Genomic DNA, 13,526 nt, shown 5'->3' with positions numbered 1-13,526 from the left:
GCCTGATGAACTAAATGTCGACCGTCTGCAACTGGCTGCATTGGGACAACAGCTCTTTCAGGAATTACAATGGATCAGATGCATCTGCAGGTGGATGCTACTTTATTATGAATATCATGATCCTCAATTCATCTACATCTTGTTTCAGATGGTGGAATTCATTCATCAGGCACTTTTTAGACGTTAGTATCTGCCAGCTACTGTACTGATCACGACGTAGAAGCACACCTGAGGAAATGACTGTGGGGAACCGGATTGAGAATAAAGAACGCGACTTTAAAATCAAATCGGTCTAGCTTCACAACACCCCAACAACCCAAACAGCTCTGACAACGAATTGAGTCCTGACGTTGGGGTTCGTTTCACACTGCTTCGCAAGGAAATATACAAGTACTTTCGATGTGATACACAGACACAGACCAAACGTCTACTGAGGAACATCCAACGCAGAACTTTTCCGCAATGTTCCGCGAGCAGTTGGGTTTCCGAGAGCAACTTCTGACGAGGCGCACGTTTTAAAAATTGCGCGTATCTTCCCTAGGGGATTTTATGCTCCGACATCAAGACGACGCATCGTACCAACAGCACGGCCATCTTCAGAGGCATCATGTCTTCAGAATACGATCTATGACAAAATCTGACTTCAAGAGGCCCAGCATCAACCCTCAGTCGTCCTGTTTGGTCTAGTCACGGGAGAGCAGATCGGGTGTCGGGTTATCTCTTTGTGTCTGTTTAGCATGTGATGCTCGCCGATCACGGCAACTATCATAGTGTAATAATGATAAGAACTTATCCAAACGTCACAACGCCTCGACGATGTGATGACATCAAGCCGATGGCGGTCTAACGTGCAAGCAGATCGTGCTATATACAAAGTGCCTATAAGTGCAATATCTGTAATCGCGGCCAGTATCAGTCAAACAGCGCTTGTAACATTGCTTCCATCGAGACTTGAAAGCGATCTGTGCCATCTGTGCTTATACGCTCGGGCGAAGTCTTTTCCAGATCGAGGGCACGGCGCAGTGGGGTGCAGCAAGTGTGCGCACATCAGCGCGCCTATGTAAGCTCAGATGGAGAAATCAACGATGAAGAAAACAATTCCCGTGCTGGCGCTAATCAGCGTGTGCATCGCCAGTCTCTGGGCTCCGGTAAGACCCGGTCTGACAGTGTGTCTTCTTCTCCTGAAAATGAGAGTGGATAGTGGACATATGATAGTCGAGTTTTCATATGCATCTTGAATAACAAACAGATGTGGTGATTTTTTTCTGTCCAAAACCACAGAGTATCCAGAAGCCCACTTGCTTAAACGTTCTGCTCCTGCAGGTCTTGTCAGAGCTGACAGATGGGGCAGTCAGCGGAAAGGGCAGGTTTCTCCTGTCAGCCGAGGTGGATAACATGATATTCAGCGCGGGCCTGAGCGACCTGCAGGAGTCTGTCTTCCCAGCAGCGACCCTCCCCAGCCTCGCATCACCCCTTGCCGCCACCGCGACTTACTCACCCAGCCAGCCAGCACCGGCCGATGACATCCTCTCTCCCTCGGCTTTTGCTTCGCAACCCCTGCAAACCACCCCACAGCAGCAGCAGCAGCAGGGGCAGCAGAGGCAGCAGCAGCAGACGGCAGATCAGCCGGCCGCGCAAGCTACCGCCATTTTGGCGGCGGTGCAGCAAACCGGGTCAGGCTGTGGGGGTACACAAAAGGGTGCTGGCGCTATATTGCAGCAGCAGGAGGACGGCACGCAACAGCCACTAAAGGAGGCGGCCGCAGCACGCAAGAGCGCTGCGAGGAAGGTGAGGGCAAACTCGGCGGCGCAGCTGGCGCAGCAGTCGGAGGTGAAGGAAGCTGCGCTGTCAAAGGACACGATCAAGGCCGAGGCGCTGGCAGCTGTGCGCGCAGCTTCCCCGAAGCCCCCGATCCTGCTGATCCATGGGGGCGCGCAGGGGGGGTGGGCCTGGAGCTACCCCGGGGTGGATGCCTCGCGCGGCGTCGTCGGCGTGCTGCAGGATGCAGGTGCAGCTCTCCCTACTCATTCAACATCTCTACAGCATAATTTGAATTAAAGGAATGCAAAGCACATGCCCAAATTTTGAACCAACGATTAAGCACCAGCCTCGGAAGCAGATACACCTGGGGTGACAGCGTGCTCAATGGACTCTGTATTGTTGATGCCACCACATCTTGGGTATTATGTGCATGCTCAAGACATCCACAGCTTGTCCCTGTGGACAGTAATGCAGAGCAATGTCAGGGGTGGATGACGGTCTGAAGGGGTGGTTATGTGGCAAATGTGCAGGGTATGTGGTGTATGCGCCGACGCTGCCGTACCACGAGCCGGGAACGCAGTGGTCGCCAGACCAGGGAACACTCAAGGCGCAGGACTATGTAGACTACATCATCCAGGTTTGCCCCTTTCTAGGCAACCGAAATGATATGCCGGAGAGCGGCAGAGACACTGGGGCAGTGACCTCTCATGCACCACACGTTCACTGCACAAAGAGCTCCATAATATGGTATGACTGAGGACCGAGGCTGAATGCACGGCAGTCTCTGCTTTAGAATGCCCCCAGAATGGCATACTCCCCGCACTTGCACCATATCGTTGGGGATTGATGCCATTGTGCAGGAGTCATGCCTGTACAGGCACGCAAATTCCTTTAGTCTCTTTGATGTGCCAAGGAAGCTGTGTGTGTGTGATGCAGTACATGGAAGCGGAGTCCATAACGGATGCGGTGGTGGTGGCGCACTCGGTGTCGGGAGTCTGGCTGCAGCTGCTGCTGGGGCAGGTGCCCGAGCGCATCAGCCGCGCATGCTTCCTCAACGCCGTCGTGCTCAAGTCCGGCGAGTCATTCATCAGCAACGCTGTCGGCCCCGCGCAGGTGATCTTGCTTTTGAAATTTGATTTTCAATTTTTTGAATTTGACGTGTCTGCGCAGCAATGTACACCAGTGCCTGCTTGCCTTCAGGGGCTACAGACCACCCTTACTGTCAAACATCGCTTTGTCTGCCAGCGTGGCCATTCTGACAGGCAATGCAACCAGGACTAGTGAGCCGCCCAATGACACTTGCGGTGATCATGGTGTCACCATTTTTGGTACTGTAGATGATGGCTCCTATGGCCAGAGCTACATGTGTGACCTGCGTAAGCAAAGAAGCACGGTTTGGGGAGTGGGCAGCATAGGGATGTGCTGATAAGAGGGTGTGTGTCTGTGCAGCTGTTTTTCTCACTGATGTTTACATACCCGAGCTTCCCCCAGCCGCTGTCGTGGCCCTTTGGAGCGGTGGACCTGCAGGCCTGGAAGGAAGTCATGATCACCCTGGAGAAGGACAATGACTCGTTCGCGGTTGACACCTACAAAATGCTTGTGCCCGAGCCTGCAGGCCCCCAGGTATTGGCAGCGTCCGATCACTTGCATCAGCGCAAGACTACGATTGCAACATGCAATGCGTGAACCGAAAGCGTGATGTACTGCCCTGAGATTGCAGCCCAATAAGTCGTCAACCATGTCAGCAGCAATCCCTTCATCTCGTGATCTGCCTTCTGCGCATTACTTCTGACCAGTGGTGGATGTGTCTGAATTTCATCAGTACATATCCATCAGTATACCATCAGTAGCTTCATGCGTTGATCAGGAGCGTCAGGGCTGTCTTTTGAGGTGCAAGGGGTGAGAGTGGGTGTGCTGTGCGCGCAGCTGGAGCAACCAGACTTTGGCGCCTTCTACAGGACGCCAAAGCCCAAGTTCTTCATCTTTGAGCAGGACGATGTGTCGCTCCTGCTGGGCACCAATCGCTGGCTCGACTTTGCTGCACGCTTGCAAGACGGCGCCGGCCCGGCCGCAGTCATCCGCGTGACCGGAGATCACCAGGGGATGCTCACCCGGCCTGCCTCCATCGCGCAAGGCATCCTGCAAGCCGCCACTGCGCCCTTATTGTAGCTTTTCTGGGCCTTTCGCACATGCCTGCTATGCACGGCTATGATGAGTGACCCACCTAGAGGTGTCTGGTTACTAAAGGCCAGAGAATTACATATGTGGGTTTCGGCTGGCGGTGGGCGGTCAATTCAATTGTACTGCCATGTCTCTGACGTCAACACATAGGAATTCATATGATCTCCTGAAACAGAGCCCCGGCTGGCTGATAAGTTCTGAGCACCGAGCCCATGGTTGAGTGGGTGTTGCTTGGATTGCCAGTGGCATGCTTGCGCAAGTCCAGCAAGGGGTAGGATGTATGGGATCCTTTTGCCTGCAGCCTGTCTGCACACTCTTGCTGCCAACCTGGCAAGATTAGTGTGCAGTAATAAGGATAGTCAGGGGCTTTTGTAGGCTCCTTCCTTGAGCACAGAATCTCCTGCTAGCGAGGGTGTAATGGCCACCAGAATTAGATGCGGCTATTGCCGCAGCAACCAAGATCGTGCGAAAAGGAAAAATAGCTGTCTGCAGCTGACTATGAAGGATGGATGGAACTCATCATATGCACGAGAGATCTGCATTCTGTTGCAAGGTGCGGGAGACAATTTTATTTAACAGCTGAGCAACACTAACATATTATTAATTGATTCGGTGGCGCTGTGGGTGCTGTGTAACGACTGCTTGTCAGAGCCCTTTGGATATTGTCAGAGCCTCTTCCGGAGGCGGGCTGTCATCAAACAAGCAAGAAAAAAGTACCATAATGTCCATGTCGGCAGCAAGCCCTTTGTGGCTTTTAAAGACCATACAACTGCATCACGGGCTGAAAGGTTCCCAAACTTCTGTCGAGGGTCCAAAGTTCCATCAATCCTCTTGAGAAGGAGTGGCTCGCCCCAATTAGACAGAACACCGAACGAAAGCCGGCACATGTGTACACGTGATGTATCCAGACTCCCCAGACTTTATGGCTTTGGCTTGTGCAGATTTGCTTTTCCACTCGGAAGTAACGTGATGGTCTTGGCACAGAAAGGCAAGGTGCACGCATGCCCCTTAGTTCAATATGGGCACCATTTTGTTCCCAACAGTCTTTGCCAGCCTTGAAATATTAATATGGATATGGAGGCGGCCTGATCCTGGGTGTTGACAAGGCGGAAAAGAAGGTTGATCGTGCACATGAGATTCACATGTTGTCATATGACATGCATGTGTAATGAGCTCTCCTTTCCCTCTGTGATGCCTGAGAAGCGAGCAGTGCTGGACTTAGCTGATCACAATGTAAGTGTCTGGGTACAAGGATCTCACCTCACATGCTGTCTGAACACCACAATAAGTATGCAACCCGCCACAATTACGGAAATTTAGATATCGCAGAGCAATCTTAATTTATCTTGAAATTCAGGCAATTTCCTGCAAATGCAAGTGTTTGCCAAATCTTCCCTCCTGCGAGGCAGCAACTCTGGCTCATGCCTTCTTGCCGCGGCCCTTTGCGCCGCCTGCTGCAGGCTCCGCCTTGCGCTTGGTGCCGGCCTTCGCCTTGCCCTTAGCCCCTGCTCCCCAAACCACAGACCCCTCAAATACGGCGCTCGCACTGCGTTGTAAGTCTTGCAGTCTGCCTTAAATTCTGGTATCACTATATTAGCCCTGCCCAAAGCTCTGCACTCTGATTGCGCAGGCATAGCCCTATCACGGGGTGCTGTCCCACACCCCTGATTCGCATTGGCATGTCTCACATTGGCAAGGGTGAGAGATTTGGCAGTAGCGGAGACCACCACAGCATGCAGGCACGTGATACACTCTGCAGACAGACTAGGCAAGACCCAAGAGGACTATATCTAACCTAAAGGGGATTACTTTTGCTATTTTTCTTCACCCGACCCTAAAATCCTAAAATTCTCAGGGGACTGGAATCGTATGCCCGCCACACATGGGGAGTATGGCGTTTCGCGTTTGTGCCAAGAGCTCTCACCTTTGCCGCCGGCATCAGCCTCTGGGTTGACTGCCTGGCTGACGGCCTCTGCAGGCTCAAAGACCTCCAGCTCCTTCACCTTGGGGTGCTCCGGGTCCACCAGGAACAGCGCATACCCAATGCCCATCGCCACCTGTGGGCAGAACAATTTCATTGACCCTTTTGTGCTGAACCATCTGCACGTCAGGAAGTAGAAATTGCCAAGGCCTGGGCAGCATACACGAGTGACAGCAGCTGGAGAGATGTTCAGCGAATACTCTTTACAATCCCAGGGTTGTCTTCAAGAGGAGTGGGGTTAAGACGAGGGTGTGCTTGGACGAGTGGGCCTTTCTAGAGGTTTGAATGTATGTGCTATGTAGTGTAGTGATGGCACATGTGGCTGGAGCAGACCTGGTGGCAGTGCACGCCCTCCAGCGCCATGCACTTGTCAGGGTTGGCTGATGACTTCTTGCCCTTTGGCCCATAGCCGAGCTCCCCGTGCTGCGCCTGGCCCCTGTGCGCCAATAGCTTCCCTCCTCAGCACCCTCTTCAATGTAAACCTTACAAAGGCACTGTTATCGGGGACTGAAACCTGCTGCATGAGCTGGTACGTGCAAAGGGCGGCACCAGACCTTGTAATGTTCGTTACTTGCTTGGGATGTTCTGTTGAGCATATAGCATGCCCAAGGCAACATTCAGAGAGGTAAGGCAGCTACACTATGGCAGAGGACAGCATCCCTTCAATACACAACGGGGCTCTGCGGGTTCTGCATAGAGGGCAAGTGCAGGGTCGAAGAACGCAGCCTTCTGCTAGGGACACAATGCAGGGGCAGGAAATATTCTTATGCTGCAACTATGCTAGGCCCTGCTGTGGAATCTGCCCTGCTGCACTGCAATGCCTGCATCTGAAAAAAGGAAATCTTGAGGATTCTTGATACAACGACAACAACAATTGTACCGTCAATTACCCCTAGCACTGGGGGTCAAAGAGGGTCCTCACCAGGTGATTGTGGAGATGTCTGTGTCCCCGGTGGCGGCGGCAGCAAAGGTGTAGGCACCGGCTGTGATGGAGCGGATTTTCCAGCCGGCCAGCTCATAGACGACCTTGGGGTACATGGTGTTGTCGCCGCTGGCCTTGAGCTTGCCCCAGGACACCAGCTGCTCACCGATCATCGTGCAGAAGCTGCTCGTCGCCCCGCACGCCACCTGGCAATGAGTCACCGATGACACATCAGACAAGACAGGAAGCTTCAGGCTTCTGCCGCAACTGCTCAGCAGGCTCGTAGTCAAAGGTGTGGGAGAATTTCAAGCAGCCCAATATAGGAAGCCAGGACCGGCTTGCAGCCAGCGCACTGCTCAGGCACAGCTTGTGGCACCCATCAAAAATTCAAAAACTTTTTATTGATATTTGTTAATATCGTTATGGTGATCATGCATGAAAAGTAGCTGCATGATGCACTTGCTGGTTTGATCACAGCTTGGAGGCACTGTATACACAGCTGTGTCAACTCATCTACAGTGCCATGGCTGCAGTGATAGCTGCTACCTGGAAAAGGTATTTCAGAGACAAAATACATTACTTACAGGAGTGGCGCTCACAGGCAATTTGGGAGAGAAGGTATTTCAGAGACGTCTAATACTGTCTCGAGATTGGGGCTCACCGGGGAGTTGGCGTCAACAGGCATGCGTCCCTTGAGAACCTCCACTTGCTTGGGCGAGAACTCATCCTTCTGCTCCTTGTGGCCCAGCCGCCCATAGCCCCCATTGCCTGCTCGGACGAACACAGAACCACCTCAGCAACTTTAGGTAAAAATGCTGTGTCATTCCCATCTCCAGCTGCAGAACCCAGAATGCAGACAGAAAGTTCCCCGTCCTAGGAGGCTTTAGCCGCTCCAAACCCCAAATGATTCAGGCAACTAGCCTGGTCAGCATGTCGCAAGACTGCACGGATGTCAGGGGTACTACATCTAAATCTATTTAGCTACAGTACCCTCAGCAAGTGTTAGCGAGTGGGTGAATGCCAGAACAGGTGAAGGTCATGTCAGGCGGTCACCCCAGGTGTATGCGGCGGCTGCGTCGTCCAGAGCGAGGGTGTGGTTGTGGCCGCAGGCGACAACGCGGATGGTCTTGTCGGAGAGGCCCTTGATGAGCTCCGGCGTCGGCTGCGCCGCGTACATGATCTTCACCGAGGCTGCGCGCACACAAGCCAGCCTCAAACAACCGCCCCAATGACCACATGCACAGAGTCATCCTGCTTCTTATGGCATTCTTGCCACTTCACTAATCTCAGCATGCACTCTGATCCGATGCCTCCATGAAGTGCAGCAAGCGACAGGGTGCATCAGGGTTCAATCGCACAGCTGCACGGCTGTTCACAAGTGCTGTGCGCAGCATCAAAGGTAGGCACAGTGGGGAGTGAGGATAGAGACACAGACCCTAGTAGGCCCAAGTCCAGGTGCAGGGAACAAGCACGCACAAATGCTAGTCTGCCAAGAGCACATGCAACAGAAGGGGATATGTTTAACAATCTAGTGGGACTGCCACTGACACCTGTAAATAAGACATTCAAGCAACCATGCAGACGACAGATGCATCTGAAGTACAAGTAGCAGGGCGTGAGGGGACGCACAGTCCTTGGCGTTGTACTCGTGGTCGGTGCCATGGCCGAGCTGGCCGTACTGGGGGCAGCCGGCGCTGTAGAGCTTGCCCTCACACAGCCACATGGTGAACTCAGCGCCGCACGCCACTGCCGTGCACCCGGAAACCAGCGCCTTCACTGGCGACTGCAGCAGCTCTGCAGACACAATCATTGTTATTGTTCCAACTATTTTCAGGTCCTGGATCACGAGGTATGTTGAGCAGGACCTGGACTGTTGCCTTCCAGTCTTCTCGACTCATGCACTTCCTCCACCAGTCATATGCATGCCCAATAGCATCAAGGTCATCTCTCACACAGCCAGCAGGCACAGGGATGCCCTCAGGGGTGGGTTTTGTGGTGATCTGGTCAACTGAGTTCGGATGCTTTCTTAAGCCAGGGGAACAGCAAAATGGGTCATTCAGCACCATCAGAGGAGGATGAGGTAAGACTTTACCTTCATTCTTTGGGTTGCTCTTCAAGGTCCCCGTGCCACATTGGCCCTACGAGAGAGCAAACTACATCAGCCCATGCATGTCATTATGTGAAGATCATGCGTCTGATGTGTCTTGACAGCAGTTTTGTTGTGTTTATGAGATGGCAGCTCACCTCCTTATTGCTGCCAAAGGAGTAGGATTCCCCATCGCTAGATACCACTGTTGTGTGGTGTTTGCCTCCAGCGCCTGAGCCACAACATCAACCGCTATCTCATCTTGGGAAGTTTTACAACAGGTGGCAAATGTTATGTAACATTGTAAGATCTGGTCGGAGTGATGACTTACCTCCAACGATTTTCACATTCTTCAGCCCATCCACGATGGTGGGTATATTGCGTTGCAACAAATCACCATGACCAAGCTGGCCTTTCTGCGCCCCCATAGTCCATGATCAGGAATTTATTTTCTGATTTAGAGAGCCTAAGAATTTCACCAATGAAGAGTGGCCCGCCTACCTCGTTCCTGCCCCATGTGTAGCACCTGCCCTCTACATCGCCAATGATGCAATGACAAGATGCACTTCCAGCTGCGATGAATTGTACCTTCACGTCCTGCGAGTCACCACTTATAAATCAAGATGCCATCGTGGCGGACCATCCAGCTGTCCTTGTGCACAAGGATTTGATGATCTTCAGGTGATGGGCACTGAGGAAGAGCTCGATAAGTTTGGATTCCTCTGAGATAATACCACCAATTCGATGATACTCTTTGTGCAATACACGTTTCCCGAAAGGCCTTACCAAAAGGCTCTTCAGCCGTACAGGGCTGACCAAGTTCGGAAACTTCTCCGCGCGACCGGCATCCTACGATTGTAACAATGCAAATGTCAAGCATGCATCCGGATAAAAAACCTTCTCCATGTCTGGCAAAAGCATTCAGTCTCACATCAGCGTCTCCCTTTTTCTTGCTGCCGCCCAGATTACGTCCGATGAACCCCCAGTCAGTGCCGCCAGCAAATAGTACTTCACCCCCCTTGAATGTGCTACTGCTCTCGAGTGCTTTCTCCTCCGCCATTGTCAGAAGATGAATCTGATGAAGAGCCTTGATATTAATCGCAGCTCGATGCTATATTCAACGATTAGAACTGCTTGTTCCTTATCCTTTCCCCAAAGACAGCACAGTTGTGTCGAATGTGCCACTTATCCTCCCAAATTCAAAAAAGACACAACATCATTGAGGGAACACGAATTTCTCTATCCTTCTGCATTCAGCTTGGAACGCACTTGCTGAGCTGGCCACTCAGTCATTTGTTTGTCTACCGTGGTGTTCCTGTCATTGCGGAGTTGATCTCGGAACCCAACACTAACACACACACCCACGCACGGCAAGACTTTTAAAATATAATGCAGTAAGTATTGAGTGGCATTCAGACCATCAAACACCTGATCGCAAGCTCACAGCCGCACTACAGAGTGTCAATGACAAGGAACCCGACAAAATTTCCACAGGGTATCTCCCTCATTGCCGGATAATACACGATGCAATGCCATTTATACATGATCTGTTCCATATAGGCATGCCTGCATCAGTGAATCAATTGGAAGATCTCTGAATACGTGGGTTCCCACCTCATCCTGGGCAAATCCCTTGTGCCTGCAAGGTTTGTGCCTTCTTCTGACCCCATTTTATTGAAATGGAAACATCTTGTACGCTTTGGTAGAAGCCTCTGGAAAGTAAGGCTCTATTGTACCCTCGGTACGGAAGCTGGGACCGTGGTGTTGACTGATCAACGTAGACTTTGCCTCTTGTGTGTCACAGGAAGTCTTTTTCCTGTAAATTGTGGCACATCAGCCAGAAGCAAGGCCTCAGCGGGCATGCATAGCTCCAAGGGGAGCAGCAGAGCCCTTGCATGGGTTTGCCTTCTGTCATGCCTAAGTCTCAGCGGTGTGAGCGCGACTCTGCACCAGGCTAGCTACCAGCGGCCAGTGACAGACGATGAGCTGACCAGCCCTATCACCAGAACGATCGACAAGCAATTCAGCCGCTTTGCAGAGGAGGTTCAGAGTGACAAGAGCAACCGTGGATCCAGCTATCACTACATCTACAGTGCGGCCCCAACTCGCATGGCGTTCTGCATGCTTGCAAGTTGAGTGCCTGTCAGTCCCTGCGAACAATGTGGCAGAATATCAGATCTGATATTAATGGTATTGCAGGCAAATACTTGTCTCCTGTAAGGAGGGAGAATATGAGGCTGCTGGAGATTGGCATGGGATGCAGCATGCACAATGGGGTGGAAGGGATGCACTCTCTTTCGGTGAGTGTTTGGAATGCTGCAATAAACTTGGTGCAATTTGGCCAGCAGGGATATTGCTGAAAGCTGATACCTGAAATTGCTCGCAGCTGTGGAGGAGATACCTGACCAACACAAAGGTTTCTTATGTGGAGAACAACGCAGACTGTGCAGCTAAACACCGAGCGGAGATTGAATCTGTCGCAAAGGGCAAGATCTATGTTGGTGCGCTATCTTCCATCAACAAAGACGCTCAAGACATTGCTAAAACTTTCTGGTGTGCAATTTTCCATGGGTGCAGCAACTCAGAAGCACAGATATGTATTACTTTACCATTCAATGCACAGGAGATCAAGAGGACGTGAGTGTTCTTTCTGAGATTGTGGAGGATGCCAAGCAGTTCAGTGGCTATGACATCATCGTGGACGATGGGGGTCACAAATCCAGTCAGATGCTGGCCAGCTTTAAGGTCAGTGCCTCTGGGCTTTTGAGCTATTGCATGCAAAATTATATTTGACATGTTCTGCTCAAAGCGCGCCTGAAAGGAACTGAGGAAGTGCTTGTGGATGCAGGTCTTGTGGCAATCATTGAAATCAGGGGGCATCTATGTGGTGGAGGACATTAGTGAGAACTACATAGAGAAGCCCTTCCTTGCCAAAGGGACCTTTACAGACTTCATCAAGAATGCCATTGATGTTGTGCAGTGCAGGTGCAAATCTCACCCGCACCTCTGATCTTTGTAAATTGTTCAGCTGCTGCAGGACATTGCTGCCTCCAAAATATCTAGCAGAGTAGGATTTGTGAGGTACAGCCCGCTTCACAAGACTGTGCATGCATGCAGGATGAAGCCAAACTACATGGGGCCAGACTCGCCTGTGAGGAGAGAGTTCATGGAGTTTTGCGCTGCTAACCCAATGGACAGTAAGCGCTAGTCTCCTGCTCTCTTGGATGCTTCTGGACATGGGTGTATTGCTCAGCTCCAGACGTAGAAACCCTCGAGCACTTGAGCAGCATCGTAGACTCGGAGCTGAATGCTGTCACTGATGCATGCAGTCATCAGTGTGGAGTGCATGCCAGAGGCATGTGTGCTGGTGAAGGGCAAGCCTCGCACGCGGGGCCTGCCCGCAGCCACGCCAGTGCCTGCAGACAAGGCACAAATTGCTGCTCAGGAAGAGGTAGCTGCAGTTGGTGGCGCTGAGGAGGCCGCTGCTGACCTCTTCAAGCCTAAGGTATGCACTTGCACCAAGTTTGAACTGTGCTATCTCCTGGACAGGGACGAGAGAGCATTGACAGAAGCTTCTGCTCCTAATGCGGTGCAAAAGGCAACAGCCCAGCTTGAAAGAGAAATGCCATGATTGCAGGCAACTGCAGAGAAAGCAGCAACGGCAAAGACTGCAGTGCAGCAAAAGGGACCCCCAGCGGCAGAGGCTGCCGCTGCCTCAAAGGAGGCGGACAATGCAGATGATGAGGACACTATTGTCCTGAGCCCTGCCAAAAAAGGCAAGCCAGGTGGAAAGTCCGCAGAGCAGTTCCTGAAAGCAGATGACTTGGATGATGATGGGGACGTAGCTGCTCTGCCGAAGCCCAGTCTTTCTCAGCAGAGCGACAGACCATCCTGGAAGAAGAACTTTGCAGCTGACGACGAGGAGGAGGAAGAGGAAGAGGAAACCTTTGTAGCTCCTACTCTAGTAAAACCCAAGGTACGTGCAGACCATGCAACCTTGCAAAATTTTGCCGATGAAGCTGTCTGTTGCTGCCAACTTGAGGTGTGCAGGTCAAAATATGGATCCTGCTTGCATGGTAGAAACTGAGGGTATGTTGCCTTGCAGGGGAAGCCTGCGGCAGCTGCTGCTTCCACCTCCAAGGCGGCACAGAGCAAGAAACCAGCGAAGGCCAGCAAAGCAGGGGACGGCGGCGCGGCGGCAAAGGCAGCCGCGATGCGTGCTGCTTTGCCGGAAGTTGAGGAGGAAGCTGAGGAGGATGCATTTGAGGTGGAGGAAGCCATTGGGGAGGATCTAAGTGGAGAGGATGACCAGGATGGGCTCATGGAGCCGGCTGCAGAAGAGGAGGCGTTTGCAGATGCATTCACTGAAGAAGACGAGGAGGCAATGAGGCACCGAAAGTTCCTGTGAATGTACTGAAATAACTTGATTGCAATAAAGTTCTGGTCAATTGTGGTTGAGGTGAATGTGCCTGTCAAGTCATTGGTCGATGCAAAGACATGAACAGGCCAGCAACAGGTAGCACATGGCATGGCCTGTAAATGTTGTGACAAGCTCTGAATGGATGAAGAGAGCCCAGATGCATGGCAGAGCTCCT

The 13,526-nt window shown here is 52.0% G+C and overlaps 4 protein-coding genes across 4 annotated transcripts; 3 read left to right on the top strand and 1 right to left on the bottom strand.

Annotated features, from left to right (window-relative positions):
• Window positions 1-1,085: 1,085 nt before the first annotated feature.
• Window positions 1,086-3,930, top strand: COCSUDRAFT_39290 (alpha/beta-hydrolase; the record flags this gene model as incomplete). Its single annotated transcript, XM_005652185.1, has 7 exons — window positions 1,086-1,148; window positions 1,324-1,659; window positions 1,720-2,008; window positions 2,292-2,398; window positions 2,698-2,874; window positions 3,211-3,384; window positions 3,688-3,930. 7 exons carry the CDS (start codon window positions 1,086-1,088, stop codon window positions 3,928-3,930), a joined length of 1,389 nt encoding a protein of 462 aa, XP_005652242.1.
• An 86-nt stretch (window positions 3,931-4,016) lies between these two features.
• Window positions 4,017-4,589, top strand: COCSUDRAFT_32076 (hypothetical protein). Its single transcript, XM_005652184.1, has one exon. The coding sequence runs from the start codon at window positions 4,360-4,362 to the stop codon at window positions 4,516-4,518; it is 159 nt and encodes a 52-aa protein (XP_005652241.1). The 5' UTR covers window positions 4,017-4,359; the 3' UTR covers window positions 4,519-4,589.
• A 582-nt stretch (window positions 4,590-5,171) lies between these two features.
• On the bottom strand, window positions 5,172-10,121 carry COCSUDRAFT_52242 (RCC1/BLIP-II). Its single transcript, XM_005652183.1, has 13 exons — window positions 9,863-10,121; window positions 9,718-9,780; window positions 9,433-9,528; window positions 9,263-9,347; window positions 9,090-9,163; window positions 8,938-8,983; window positions 8,475-8,639; window positions 7,899-8,036; window positions 7,507-7,613; window positions 6,846-7,051; window positions 6,257-6,359; window positions 5,867-5,999; window positions 5,172-5,447 (listed from the first exon to the last, which is right to left on the bottom strand). The coding sequence occupies exons 1-13, from the start codon at window positions 9,989-9,991 to the stop codon at window positions 5,362-5,364; spliced, it is 1,431 nt and encodes a 476-aa protein (XP_005652240.1). The 5' UTR covers window positions 9,992-10,121; the 3' UTR covers window positions 5,172-5,361.
• A 670-nt stretch (window positions 10,122-10,791) lies between these two features.
• COCSUDRAFT_64337 (hypothetical protein) lies at window positions 10,792-13,486 on the top strand (the record flags this gene model as incomplete). The annotated part of the gene is made up of 8 exons (XM_005652182.1): window positions 10,792-10,974; window positions 11,318-11,432; window positions 11,555-11,676; window positions 11,780-11,916; window positions 12,049-12,128; window positions 12,261-12,436; window positions 12,569-12,907; window positions 13,037-13,486. 8 exons carry the CDS (start codon window positions 10,792-10,794, stop codon window positions 13,337-13,339), a joined length of 1,455 nt encoding a protein of 484 aa, XP_005652239.1. The 3' UTR covers window positions 13,340-13,486.
• Window positions 13,487-13,526: the final 40 nt, after the last annotated feature.

The sequence above is a fragment of the Coccomyxa subellipsoidea genome (genome assembly GCF_000258705.1).
Source record: "Coccomyxa subellipsoidea C-169, whole genome shotgun sequence".
In the NCBI taxonomy this organism is placed as follows: domain Eukaryota; kingdom Viridiplantae; phylum Chlorophyta; class Trebouxiophyceae; family Coccomyxaceae; genus Coccomyxa; species Coccomyxa subellipsoidea.
Note: the sequence above shows the minus strand (reverse complement) of the source record. Positions and strands in the feature narration are given on the sequence as shown.